The 15,095-nt window shown below is 38.2% G+C and overlaps 1 protein-coding gene across 3 annotated transcripts in view; it reads right to left on the bottom strand.

Moving 5' to 3' along the window:
- Window positions 1-1,148: 1,148 nt before the first annotated feature.
- Window positions 1,149-15,095, bottom strand: part of LRCH1 (leucine rich repeats and calponin homology domain containing 1) — a 633,328-nt gene continuing 619,381 nt past the window's right edge. For 2 of the 3 annotated variants that reach the window (XM_085621844.1, XM_085621845.1), the window contains exon 20: window positions 4,933-5,560. In XM_085621844.1, the coding sequence (XP_085477970.1) occupies window positions 5,447-5,560 (114 nt within the window). In that variant the 3' untranslated portion in view covers window positions 4,933-5,446. Of the gene's footprint in view, window positions 5,561-15,095 lie in introns of all 3 variants that reach the window. The other variant, XM_085621846.1, reaches the window with a different exon arrangement.

Below are 15,095 nucleotides of genomic sequence, written 5' to 3'. Positions count from 1 at the left end.
CTTTCGTCTCACTGATTTGATTGAATCATGGCTTTTGGCATTAAGTTGTTGAAGTTTTAAAACCTGGAAGACATCTTTCCAACTTAGTAGAGAGAGTTACCTCAAATTGACATGGGCTCCTTTCTCCTTAAATTGCTTTATGAAAATGAGTCTTCAGATTTCTCATAAAAAATGAGTACTTCTTAGCTTATTAAACTGCAGATTACAGGTTTCTATCGAAACAGGAATATCGCAGCCTTTCAACTGATAAAGTTGGTGATATTGTGTAAATGTAACACACATTAAAGATAGGTTTCCTGGATTTGAAGCTAACCGGACAATTTGTATATTGGCAGTAAGCATACTCCATTGCAATGGCGATGGAGTATCCTTACTACTAATATGATGGTCTGTCTGATGAGTTTATATGCTGGCGGACCATGGTTTGGCAACAGCAAAGACAACTTGATCTCTGCTGTGGCCAAACTTCTCCTAAGGCCCAACGGAGTAATGGCCGTCGGAGAAATTAATATACGGCCACCCGCCCAATTTAGGTGGGTGGACATATAACTGTTTTTTACTGCCCATCACCAGCAGGAAAACCCTGGTGGTAAGGGGCAGTTAAAAAGAAAAAAATCTCCATCTTGACATGGATGATAACTCTCATGGTGGCATTTGCCTCGAGATTTTTTTTTGTTGAAAAAAACCCAATATGTTTGGTGGATGGCTCCGTCATGTTGACGGAGGTGTGCATCAAACTTAAAGTATTGACAGGAAAAGCCTTGATGGTGGTTCCTGCCATTGCTTAAGAAATGACCATTAGATTGGCACTCATTTCTAAATTTGCTGAGTGGGTACTCTGTCAGTCTGATGCAGTAATTTATCCTATCGCCGTGACTGACTAATCTTCCGCTCGCCAAAGTATAAAATGGTCCATAAGTCTTCTTTGTTTATTAAAGGTGTTGCTAAGTGACCTCCTTGCTGGTTTACTTCGATGATCCAGAACTAAATCCACACAAATATTAGGGAGGAACTTCTCTTAAGTAAAACCCTTCAAAGAATGCTCAGTCTACCAACTTCACATTAATAATTTCTGAATGCTGACATCTTAAGTTGCCCCATACAGATTCGAAACTGGCACTTCCAGGTATGTTCTAAATTTCTCTCCCTTTCTTTTCTCTTTCATCCCACCCTCACTCCTGCCTCCCTCATCCCTTTCTCTGGAGCAGGCACATTACTATACAAAAGTTCAAATTAGCGTGTAGTTTTTTGGAGGGATTTTAATGAATCCTAAAAATATTTAATGGCTTAAAAAAGGCTAGGATTTTCCATTGTTTATAAAATCATTAAATAAATTATTTAAAATTACTCAATTACAATAACATTCCCACACGGATGCCTGTAATAGGTGCTTAAAGAAGCAACGTATATTTTACTGTCTTGTTTCTCTAAAAATTTGGTGTTCATTTTTATGACCCACCTGGTACAATTTGTCACTTGTACTTCTGCAGTCCATTATGACTTACTTTGTGATGGCTGTATGAAACTGACAGAAGGAAAGACAAAATACTGCTGCTTTTGCTTTGTGGCGGGAAATTGTGCCTACTCTAGGACAAAGTGTGAGATGCACAATTTGACCATTATATACGCAGTAAGTCAAGATTTCGCAAAAAGAAGCTACAATATCTAGGTCTTACAAAACTTCTGTTAAATGCTCTTCGTGATGCAGGTTTTCAAGATTAGTGAACACATTTCTAGTCTGAGCAGCGGGTGCATCCTATTTCAATTATAGGCCTCTTTTTACGGCCCAACATTAATCCACTCTATCCAGCGATTAGGCTTGATATGTCTATGCATTAGCCATAAAGGTGAGGTTGTGTATAATAAGTGAACTGTTCCTCCGACCCAAAATGTATATTGATGATAATGCACCAGCTTCTTTCTTTAAGTCAATGCAGGTGGCGATTTATGCAGATCTTCATTACACTTGAGATTTTACCACATGGGTTATATCTCAGCAACCTCTCAGGGAATTACCATCCTGTTTAGATCACTTGTTTGCCTCTTAAATCTTAAATGGTGTATAAAGCCGTTTAAAATGCATGTTGCTATTGATCATTTCCTTTTAACATTTAAAGCAAAGTGTATGTAAATGTCCATTTAGGAAACCATACTATTATAGCAGAAACAATTGTCCTCCTCATGTTCCACCTCTTACCTAAACTATTGAGAGCAATGCCCCACAACTAAAGAGTTTCTTTGCTTTAAAATAAAGAGTATAACTAGTAAAGTAGTGTACTCCAGCAGCAGATTGTGTAAAAACAATTCCATGGGATATTTTCGAACAATATTTTATTGTGCCTGTAACGCTTTGAAGTTCTGGGTGGATAACAGGATTGATATTAAATCAAGTGTATGCTACCGGTTGTTTTATCTATTGAATTTCAGTTCTGTATGCAACTATTCTTTTCTCAGTGGATTGCTTTTTGCAGACTGTAACACTTGTGCTTGGTACCAGATCACTGGAAATTAGTAACCCGCTGGTACTGAAATTGTTGGTTCTATCATTATGGAATTTGCAATTGTTCGTAAGTCAACAGAATATTAATTGATCTATCCGAAAGCTTCCTGAATGCACTCACTGTGAACTGATGCCACACTAATGGGGATGGCCTAGCTAAATGTAGTGAACAGATTGAAAAGATCATGATGTAGTGTCAAATGACAATGAGATCCTGGCCCAGATGTGTACACAAACTGCAACACAAGCAATCTCCAAGAGTATGCCTATGTTGATATGTATGTCCAACATGCCTGTTTATGCACATTAGCTATGCCGGTTTGCTCAGTTTTAACCAGCCCCCTCTTCAGCCCGCTCATTTTGCACTGGGACATATCTGTGCTCCAACAAAGGATCTGCTTCCTCTACCATAAAACCCAGTGCCCTCCCCCTGCTCTACCAGAAGCACATTCTCCTCCATATTGGAATGACAGCCATTGTGCTATTACAATTATTGACACATATGCAGATCACCTCCGATCGAATCCTATGTACAATTTAGGGAGGGTATGTCGTGTTCAGAATGGAATAGGGTTAATTATGGCAATTAAAGTGTATCATGAAGCTAGTGGCTTAATTTACCTCTGCGTGCCAGAACTTTACTGCTCCAGTCTGTACCACAATTGTAACTGTACCTTTTATGGAGCCAAGGAAGATTTACAATGCAACTGAAATTTACTGGTTGATTTGATGGAACTAAAGAGTTAGAAAATATATCATTATATCACTTTGTTGTTTCCAATCCAAATTTTTACCAGCAAAGGCAAGGGAGGTATATGAGAAATATATTATAGTATGAACCATGGCTAAATACATTATGACTTGCAAGGAATAAAGGCTTTGGTGTAAACACCGTTAATTATTTTTCTAGAGTAAACAATGCTGGGCTGTGTGAGAAAGATTCTGATGGTAGATAGACTTGCTTGCTACGTGATTGTGCCTTTGTCACCATTTTCTTCTGCGGTGCTTATGGCTTTTGAAAGAAACCAAGACATTTCAAAAATCGCAATTAAAAAATTGGATATTCATCATTTTTGATGAACAATGGTTCTTTTGCATAGGGAGATCTACATTTCTTAATTAGAAAGTATCACTTTCACAGTATGTTTTCAAGTTTTCTTCTTTCCTTATTTGACAAAATCAAAAAACATCAGCATCCGAATATTTACATACAATGTGCATAATGAAAACTGTATATGGACCTGAAAGGCTGCTGGAATGTGAAAAAATGTAAGTAATGCACCCAAATAACGTAAAGTAACAATAACTAAGAAAAAAGAAACAAGTCAGACACCAGTCTTAATAATTAAAAAAATATGATTGCTGGGGCTAGAAATACAAATCTACATTCTAGCATTAACAATAAAAAATATTTCTAGTCACCAAGAAAAGTGTGTAACCACAAATAAAGCAGTAATACAATTCCCTTTCCCAATTTACAACTTGCATCCCAAAAGGATGAATAACAGCTACCTAATAAATAATACTTAAATATTTTTTCTATCAATACTCAAATGGACATAGGTGACATTTTCTACAACTATAAGACTATGTTGTTGTACTTTACTGAAAGAATACAGAACATCTAGTAAAGGGAGTGAGCTCATTATTTCAAGATACTACAGCCTTTTTGGTTAAAATAATTGGGCCATTTTATGGAGGGACTGCTTAACTGAATAAAGCATACGAAGCCAACCATATCACTAGTTTCTGCTGATCTTCGAACACTGAAACAGTTTACAATCTAAAAAAAGAAAGAAGAGAACATAGTGCAGCCTGGCTTGTCCACACAGACCACACCACACTTTCAACGTGCTGCCACCTGGTTCTCAAAAAATAAACTTGGTGATGAGTGCACAGCCAGTGTATCCATCATTGGTACAAGTCCAGCCGGTGACAGATTTTAGGGAGAATTAGAGACTATGCAAATGATTTCCATTCAGTATCAAATGCAGATTACAGGACTATAAATGTATTCATGTAAAAATCCTGATGACTTCTTAAAAAGGGAGTTTTACTTAACAAAACGGTCTACATGATGTTTAATTTGTACATGTACTTCTTTTATGACATTCATGGTTTGAACTGGCAGCCTCCCATTCGCTTATGAATCCTACTGCAGTCTTGTTTAACACAGGTGCACAGCCAGTTTGGTCAAACCCAGCCCTTTCCAGCTTTCCTTTTTGTTGTATAGTTCCTTGTTGAGAGCAGTCTGCCTTATTTATTTGGGTTGAGGTGTAGCCAAGGCATCTTTTTAAAGCAATATTTCACTTACACCCAAACTACAAGGAAATGACATTTCATTAAAACCAATTAAAGCAACTACTTTTTCTTCAGCAGGATCAGACCAATAACATTCAATTCTTCAGAAAGAGGCTGATTTGTTATACACATCAGTTTCAGAAGTGTTATATTAAGATAGTTCAATATATAGTTTTCTACTCATTTTAATAGTTGCTTTTGAATTAAAAAAGTAAGTTTTACATTTGTGCAGTGTATCATGCTTGGCTTCCCTGCATGTTAGGCCCACCTGTTAAAGTCCAATATAGCTCAGTGTTACACACACACAGGCTTTACAGTTCAACATAGGGCAATACAAGCCCCTCAGAGCATCCAAAGTCTTACTGACCATTGGCAGCACACTGGGCCACTCAGTTGTTTGTGAATCTCACATACACAGTAAGAAGTCCACATTGACACCTGTGGTTGTGTCGGAGAGAGAGCGAGAGAGAGCAATATAGTCTGTGATTTGGAGTACAAGCATTCTCTTTCCAAGTGGCTCTCATTTTTGGATCCAAGAGAAATCTTCAATGTTATTATCTTGAGTGTTTTGTTCACCAGTTGTCAATTCATAGATAGCTTATGCAGCAATGATCACACAGGTAGATTCAGCAGATGGAGTCGGTTTCATAGAAACAGAGCCTGCTTCGTTACTGTTTCGTCCAGCAGTGCTTGTACTGTTAGGCCCACTTTAACTAAGCCCTTTTCTTCTAGTATGTGATGTGGCAGGCATAGCTTCTCCTGAAAGAAAGAACCACAGTCAGTAAGAATCACTGTGAATGATAATCTCTGTTTAGAATCAAATTACAACTGTCGAAGGACTACAGCTCTCTCATTATTCTGATCACTCCTTAAGTGTAAAGCTTTAAGGCAAAATGGGACAGCAAAAGCTATATTCATAAAAAATATAATTAGAAAACACACTAAAAGTAAAATTAATTTATAACAGCTGGAGCATTACTTCTACAGGCCTCAAGACCAAGGCCCATATTCACAATTTATTGCACCATATGTGCTAATGCATGTAATGTCTACCATATGAAATTTCAATATTTGATCTTTCCACCAAGACAAACATTACTCCATTTTGGTCAGGAAAACCACATTTGAACTACTTGGAGATGAATTAAGTTAGCCTTTCTGGTAACATATATACATTCCTATATAGAACTTTTCCCTTGTGCAGAGGAACCAGCCCTATCTTACGTTCCATCTCAATATTTTTGCTTAACACAGTGCTAATGAAATACAAAACAGAGAGCAAAATGGACACAAACCAAACCTAACCAAATGTATCAAACTGGCAATAACATCAGTTTGACATGCAAGGAATTTTTCAAACGCTAACTTTATGTCTCTTTTGCAGGGTGTTTTACAACTGCCATAAGCTTAAGTTATGCATATGTAAAAGATTAGTTCTTAGAAAGTCAACTCAACTCTGTGGCACTTCTTGTTATCCTCCCTTGATTTCCGAAGAGTCTGCAGTGATAGTCACTATGAAGATCCAATGCATCATACTCAAAAACAGATGCCTTACTTTGTTCCAAAATATTTTATTTACCCCCCACCTACCGCCTGTACTGAAACCCCTATGTGAACTAATCACTCAGTGACATTGCAAAGTTATGCCATTGAGGGTTTTACCATCCAGTCACCTAGCTTCTAAGCCTCAAGGAGTAAAATGTCCCCAGTCTTGATTATCTCAATGAATAACATGACAGATTCTAAAACAAAATTGTAAGAAGAGACTCAGCATTTTTACAAAACTCATTTTTCTTATATATCATAAACGCTTTGGACGCAAATTCTTCAGAATATTTCTAATTGTACTACACAGGGGGCTGTAATTGATATACATCTATCGAACATGATTTGTTACATACATCCTGAGGTCCCTCAAACTAGACCCAGCTTTTAATTCAATTAGCAGTTGTAGAGTTAAATACTAATATCTCAGTTTCACTTGCGTAATCCTGTATCTGTCCATTTTTCTAAATTCAGATATATCACTGAAAACAAATTATAAACATCCTTGCTCTGCCTTCAAAAAAAGTTCTATGTCATTCACACATAGCTTAATTCACTTGTCCAGTATATGTAGAGCTAATAAAGTCTCAGAACCAAATTGCAATGAGCTCAAGAAAGACAGTAAACAAGGAGGCATCATTGGAAACATCTACAACATGCCATGGCTCATCAATACCAATCCCCCATGTACATAATTAGAACCCTTACTTTTGATCCTCAATAGAAATCAACTTGGTGAACTAAAAGGGAGATGTATAGCCTTTTAAATGATAAACAAAGTCTTGGTTCACCATGTCAAATGACGTCCCAGTACCAAGAAATAATACAGCGGTAACATCCTTCTTTGTTTGAAAATAGTCAATAGGTGTTTTTAGCAAACTGAGTATTAGCAGATATATATATATATATATATATAAGACAGGGAACCATAATGATTTGGATTATTACATTGGCTGCCTATGGTGTTATTCAGCTTGCAGGGATTTTCATCAACCAATTATTTATATGTAACATTATTATTAGATGGCATTAAATAAAGTACCTTTCCAATTTACCAGATTTTTTAACTATTCACCATCCCCCTTTGCAGAAAGGGTACCGGGAAGTCACACATTCATATATATAATTACAAAAATGAGTTGCAAGGGAGAACACTAAATCAACATCACATATAAAATTATAGATTATACTGACTTTGCCTAGTGTTTTATCAGGGAAGTTGAGATCGGTCCTCTGGTATTTCCCATGTAGCTAACAAGGCTTCATTGGCACCCTCTTCTGAACCTAGTATGACCATGCCCTGGAGGCACTATTAAAAAGAGAATATCTATTACATCTATTACATACCTATTATCTTTCTTCACCGTTCTGCAGAAATAGCCTCTCTATTGATCTAGGTTTCAGTTAGGTTTTTAATTGAGCTATGTATTTAGTCATATGCTCTTTTTCCTGCTCTCACTTCTAAAAAAACAATTCTCTTTTGTCTTATCTTAGAAATCGCTCTGACACTGTGTTCATATTTGACAATTATTTCCATACAAAATACAATCTCTTATCTTCCTGGGAAGCTTGCCACTTCACTGAATCTTCGCCTGACACCCACTTTGAAAAACATCTAATTCAAACCTCTTTAATTCTTTCTTTTACACAGAAAGTGCTACATGATCTTGGTTCTCTGTCACATAGATAACATGTTCCCAATAATGTAGCATTAAAGGCTTCCAAACTATATGAATACCAACAGTGCCATAATTTTCTTCAAAATAATGATTTAACACCAATGTGACATGTATTTTCAACATGATCAACTATGTTAATGTATTCTTGTGAAGCAGAATATCGTATTACAAAAACAAACACAGTCAAATTGTCTCTACGGTAGTTCTTAGTGACTCAAATTTCAAAGGGTTTGTAATCTTTCCCGTTAAATTCAACTTGACTCCACATGTCTGAATATAAAGTTTTTTCCGATAAAAAGTTTGTAAAACTTTTCAGAAAAAAAGTCAAATAAGCCCTTGCAGCTGCAAGAGTAGCTTTACTAATGGGGAATGGGGGTGGAAACTTGAGGAAAGGACAGAGTGCAGGTATAGAATGAAGGTAGGAGTATGCAATATGTGGTTAGGCATCCTAAATGACCCGCACACATACAACAAAACAACCCTAACCAGGAAAAAGTTTGCCATTTGCAACAATTGGTGTGTATAGAGTTGATTTTATGTTTAGAAAAAATAGAAAATAGTTGAATACAATGAAATAAACAACAAAAATCCAATACGTAGAATGAGAGATATGGATTTTTAAAGTTTGAATAAAAAATAGCACCAAAAAGCACAAAGTGGCATCTAAGGTCACACTAGAATGGGTCAAAGTCAAATGTTAAGGCAGACCACAATGGATCAATGGCCAGATACAGGAGTCAGGTTTGTCCCAGTAGAAAGTTTGCTTTCTGACTTAGAAACTTTTATGGAAGAAAGGCAGTCATCGACGAGTTATCGCAGAGCAAGCTGCAAGCTGGATCCGAAGCGGGGCACAACGTCAGCCAGCTGTTGAAGTGTGGGATCCCGCAGAGCCATCGATGACAGTGAGAGCACCTCTGAGTGGGTGGAGTCCGTACCAAGGAAGGCCTCAGAGTCAATCGGCTTTAGCACAGCATGTGTCTCAGTTAAGCCATCTACGTTCGGTAGTAGAAGAGTTTCCATAAATCGTATCTCCTTCTGCAGGGCAAACCAACAAGTTGAGGCAGACTGCCAATTCAATGTCGATGATGACCCCGGTCTCCGTCAGTCCACCAGGCAGAAATTTGCAAAAAGGTTCTAAATCCCAGTCCCACTTCCTGCAGTTTGGGAACAGGGGAAGAACACTCCAGCCAAGGGCCCAAAGACCCGGGGGCACCCATTGGGGGTTAGGACACATTTCAGCAGGGGCCATGGCAGGTCATGTTAGAACTGGTCAGATGGGCAGTTGCAGGGTGAGTTTTCCCTGGAAGTTTACTGTGTTCCCTGTTGCTCAAAAATGACATCAGCCAACTCCTCACCCTTAGAGTCACTACTGAGGTCCTCGATACAAGGCAAGCAGATCTACTTTCCTCCAGTCTCTTCACACAGCATGGCTTCTTCTGATTCCTCACAGGTCCAGAAGTGTTCTGAGGAGGGTACTGGGAATGCCACATTGCCCAGTGCCACCCTGTGGGAAGAGGAAACTGCTGTCCACTCCGTACCCAACAGGTTGAAAGTTCCCAGGGGTGGTCCTGCCCTCTTTTGCAGCACATCCTGTGTGTTCAACTATTAACTATCGCACAGTCCTTCTCTTTCCCTAAATCTAATATGATAGAACCTTTCTTACCCTGGGAATAGCTCCCTTTGCATGATATTGCTACTGTGAAAGCTAAGTACTGGGTAGTCATAGAAGAAGGGCATGTGACTAATAAATCAGTGGGCGTCCGACTACTGTTTCTAAACATCAAACCCTATCTTGAGTTTGAGCCTCTTTACAACCAGATCTCACCACCTATGGCGAAAAGTCTCTACATGAGATTCAGATTTGGCTGTCTACCATTAAGGTAATTTAATGTATGGGAAACAAACACATACAACTGCATGCCCAGCCTGTGGTTATGCACTGGAGACAGTGGAACATGTAATGAATGTCATTCTCATCGAAAAAAACAGATTTGTCCCATTTGCTGTATATTGGAAATCAGACAAAATAGGGTGGCACTAAAATCTGATACCGCACTACTTATTGCATTTGCTATTAGCACATTTCTGTTGAGTGTTTGGTTCAGGCACCAGAAGATCCTGTCCCAGGTTGTTCGTGAGGTTCCAGCCTTAACTGAATTGCAAGTGTAGCCAGGATTTAAATGATTGCCAACCTAGGAACTCCTATAGAGGAATGCCGATGCTTTGAGAGACACAGCATCTTATGATTATGAGTTGCAATTGTTTGAAGATACATTGACTATTATATTAATATCTGGTAGCATGGATTGATGATTATTGAGGCATTTAGTATTTTATAGACTTGATAATGAAATATTGATATGTTTTTATTTATGGATGTTTTTATATTGTTCATATGAATGCATAAAAATGTAACATTGGGGACATCATTGTATAGCAGATATATTCCTGAATATTGACCAGTAGAAATCAAATAATTTTGCACCAGTCAATTTTTGATGTACCCTGATTACGCAGGTCGGAAATGTGAAGATGAAAGTTCCTTTGAGCATATTGGTCGATTAGCGGACACTTTTCTAGACAAACTTATTTTATTACAGTGAATAACAATGGCGTTTTAATGATTATCATTTTTTAAAAATGTTTTAATTTATTTATTACTGTGCACGTTAATGGTCGTATAACCGAATAAAGATAAACTGAAACTCCCTGTGCTCACCCAGAAGGCTGGCTATGATAATAGGCAAACCCTTCCTGGTCTTCACTTTAAACATGTTCCGGGGTAGCTCACGCTACCAATGGGGTTTGGGGCCAAGTTGTGTAGGAAGACAAAGGGAGGCAGGCCTAGGTATGAGCTACATCTGCCACAGGCAGGGTAGACATCCTTTGAAGCTCTGGAAGGGCTGGGTACATCCCCCAGGCCATCCTGCTCATGGAAGAAAAACATCTCCCCATAACCAAGCCTTTTGTCCACTGTCTAGGAACAATGCAAATGTCACCACAGGGGCCCTTCAGCATTCATTCGACAGTGGCGGAAAGGGCCTTTTAGTTTTAGGGAGAAAACTGACAACTTACTAAAAGCATCATTTCCAAAATAGTAATATAAAAACAGTCTTGATCATTAAGTTGGATTTTAAATTACTATTACAATGAGTGCTTTAATCAGTTTTCTAGTTGCTCCCAAACCGAAATTAAGCAATATAATGTGTTATAGTGTAACCCAGCATTTTCCCATAGAAGAATCAGCCTTGCCACAGTGAAAGCAACTTTGGAGGTTTTCACTGCAGGACATGTAAAACATAAAATATACATTCTCTGCTTTATAAATACCATTGACCCTACCCTACGGGAATTTAGGGCATAGCTTAGGGATGACTTAAAAGTATTAACAAGCATTTGCAATGCAATCCCTCTCGCCTTTGGGACCTTATCTGTATTTAGCTATACAGCACATTAGCCTGGGTGCTGAAACATCCACTGTTCTTTAACATGGAGGAAAAGTAAGCACCAAACTGCGTGACATGCCAGGTATCGGAACACATGGAGAGAAATCTTGCCTTTCAGCGGGAAATGGTATAATCCAAAGCTCTGTTTTTAATATAAAGGTGGTCATATCACTGAAAATACAAGAGTTGAAAAAAATATTATTGTCTATGGGTGGTCGTGGAAGACAATTTCTATGGACTGCAATCTAGAGAATGCTAAAGTGATTCTGATATTTGACTGACCTCTGCTGGTCGCTTTCTATCAAGAAAGTTCAATAGAAGCAGTTGCCAGAAAAATTTTAAAAAAAGAATGACTTCAGCAGAAAGCAATTCTGGTATTTTACTGACCTCCGCTGGTCGTTTTCTATCAAGAAAGTTAAATACAGACAGTTGAACAAAAAAAAAGTCACTAAGAGGAGACAGACAATTCTCCAGAGCCCAAAAAGTACATACACACATGATATATAAGTATATACCAAAGTATATACAAGAGGTCTCGAATGCTCAACCTAAAAAGGGAGGTTTAGGCCGGGTAAAAAAAGAAATTGCCAGGTCGAAATGACAGTTTAAAACTGCACACCTAGGATGCAATGGGATGCCTGGATACATATTTTACAGTGATACTTTAGTGGATGGCACAATGAGTGCTGCAGCTCAAAAACCACTGGTAGCAGACGACTGGTAGCTTTTCATGTACAGTCATGGAGAAATGTACCACTATATCCTAGAGAATTACAATTACATTAAAAGTGCCAATCTATAGTATGTGCGAACTCTAAGATGCTAGGAGAGGAGAGCACATACACTTTACCACTGGTTAGCAGAAGTAAAGTGAGCAGAGTCATATGGCCAGCAGAAATGGGCTCAGCAAAAGATGACAAAAAATCTAGGGCAATACCATCCTGCAGCGCACACAGAAAGAATGAAAAGCCTCCAAGGATATTTTTTGTCTTGAAATGTACCCCTTCCTGCAAAAAAAACCCTCCTGACCATAACACAAACCACCTTGCACTAGGGTACAGGGGTGCCCATGCTGGTGCTAGGCAGTCCAAAGTGCGCCCTCGCAGGGAGAGAGCAGAACTGCGCGATGGCTTTGAGATTATGGTGCGGTTCTGCTCTTTCCTTTTCACGCCAAGCAGCGCGACAACTCCACTTGCTGTGCTGCATAGTGTGAAATGTTTGTAAATCAGGGCCTTCGTTCCCATTCAATCGCTCCCACATATTTTCTCTGTCTTGATAATTGCAGCAGCAATTTACTTAATGTTTTCTCCTTCTATGCTAGATGCTAGCGCACTCGTTAATTAGCATAACATTTGGAGCTTCTTTAATTTCTATTCAGGTGCACTAAATCTGCACAAACATGCCTTTTGGAAAATGTTCACTCCAAGTGGGAAGTATGTTTTAAGACCATAATACTGCTCAGTTTAGGTAAATGTAGTCTTCAATCCTCTTCTTCCCATCATTCATGGCCAAGATATATTTGTCATGCAACATCACAGAATCAAATTACATAAACCAAGCTTGACTTCCATGGCCAATTCTTGCAAATATCTACTTAGTTCTGTTATTGTCAACCTGCATCTTGTTAACCAGGATTCAAAAGTTACTCAAGAAAAATAAAGGCAGCCTTTCAGCGAAAAAAATACAGTTTTAAAATGTACGTGGATATTGCAAAGACAGACCCAATAACTGATCAAAAAAACAAACACTGCATACAAATAACATTCTAAAAGGTGTTTTTTCCCTAACCTTTGGAAAGTACATTTTTCTTTGCTTTAAAAAAGATTCACTAACTTAATGTTTTGTTATTAGAAAGATGACATTCCTTTGTTCTTAAAATACCAACTTTCAGAACAGTGAGAGATCCTTCCTAGTGCAGGCACCTATGAACTGTTACTGGTGTCCCAAAGAACTTCACCAATTCTGTAACTACCTGCGGTTCAGAGGAGCATTCAGAAAAAAACAACTCCAAAATAAATGTATAACAATGCTTGGCGGTTAAAGAATGAGGAGTTTTTAAGTTCTTTCTTTAAGGTCAGGAGATAAATGCTCATTATTTTTATACGCTCATTTCGACAATTGATTTACTTTGTTTCCTAACCAACAAAGTAAAAAAAAACTAAGGTCTACGGAGTTGGTTTTAGAATTTTTGCAACTTTTGTACAGTTTGAAATGTGCATTTAATGAGAACATTAGGACGGGGTCATCCCTTGTAGAAAGCTTCACTTTAACTGTTGCTTCAGCTATTTACATTCTTTGTGGGCTCCAGGAAAAAGACAGCAGTGACTGTAGATTAATTTGGTATGCATGGTACATAGCCCTGCCTGATTGTCCTACCAAATGTCATCCACTAGAATATTGTGGTACAATAATATTGAGGACAGAATATCGAGGAACTAAATATTGAAAGGTAAGTGCATATAAGGAAGTATGAATTTACTGTTCCGAACTCCACATCTGCATACATTGAAGATAAATGTACTCAGTACGTACATATATTAGGTATAGAAAATCTAGACTTACATACCTGCTGATATTTTTTGGGGGTTGATATTTTGCCCCCGAAATTGTTTCCCATCGATATTGTGGGGTCAATATTCAGGGTGCATGCCGCCCTGTCAATTTAAATACCAAGCTTTCGGTATTCTAGATTACACAAGCATTCGTCATTGCTGCATCTCTTGTCTTTTTCATATGATCTGTCCCTCATTTATTCAATATCAGATATTTAATATTGCTTTTCTCTCTGCAGCCATCTTGAGTTTACTATCATGCAAGTAAAGCCAACCAACTTAAACATATATTACTGACAATCTAAACTGATGTTAGCTTGTAATATCAATGCTTAGCAATTATCTAGGCAAATTAGTTGGTTGTTTCAATGAATATTGTCACTGTTTTGAAACTGAATTTTCAGCATTCCTTCTTTTGCTGATCATAGTCTCATTTATCACCTGTGCCTTGTTTCATTTTCCTTATGCATAGTGAGACTGTGTTCCTGTTTTTGCTCCTGCTTGCCCAGGTCAGGGCTCTGACTACTTGAGTCAAATTCTGCATCACAGCATCCCTCCAACATCACGGGTGCAAAGGAATCATGAGACAGACATCCTTGCGTGTCTGCTTTGCATTTTTGAAAGAAGAAAAGGTGTGTGCGGCGTTGCATGGAATACACTGCAAAATCAAGCTTCTTGTGAAGATTCTACAGTACAGATGGAGGCAATTGCATGCTTGCCTGAACACTGCCAAATTCATTAACAAAGGTTCCAACAGACCTTAATCCTCATCAATCATCAATCAACCAAAGTGCCTAACATCTTAGACATCTAGTTCCTCCCCTCTGTAGCAATAATGTATCACATACAACATTGTATAGTGAAGCTTTTGGCCCTTATTCGTAATATGAGGCCTGCTGCATTGTCTCAGTACCTTCTCCCTGTCAACAATAAAGGTAAGCAGTCAGAGGTCCAGGGCTTATGAGAAAGACCAGATCTAAGATGAAGAACTGAATTCAAGCAATGGGGATTCTGGTATGTAATTTAGATACTACTCCTTTGAAAGCCTAATCAACAGGATACTTAAATATTG

This window comes from Triturus cristatus, chromosome 8 (assembly GCF_964204655.1).
Source record: "Triturus cristatus chromosome 8, aTriCri1.1, whole genome shotgun sequence".
NCBI lineage: Eukaryota > Metazoa > Chordata > Amphibia > Caudata > Salamandridae > Triturus > Triturus cristatus.
This window is presented reverse-complemented; position numbering and strand designations above follow the sequence as displayed.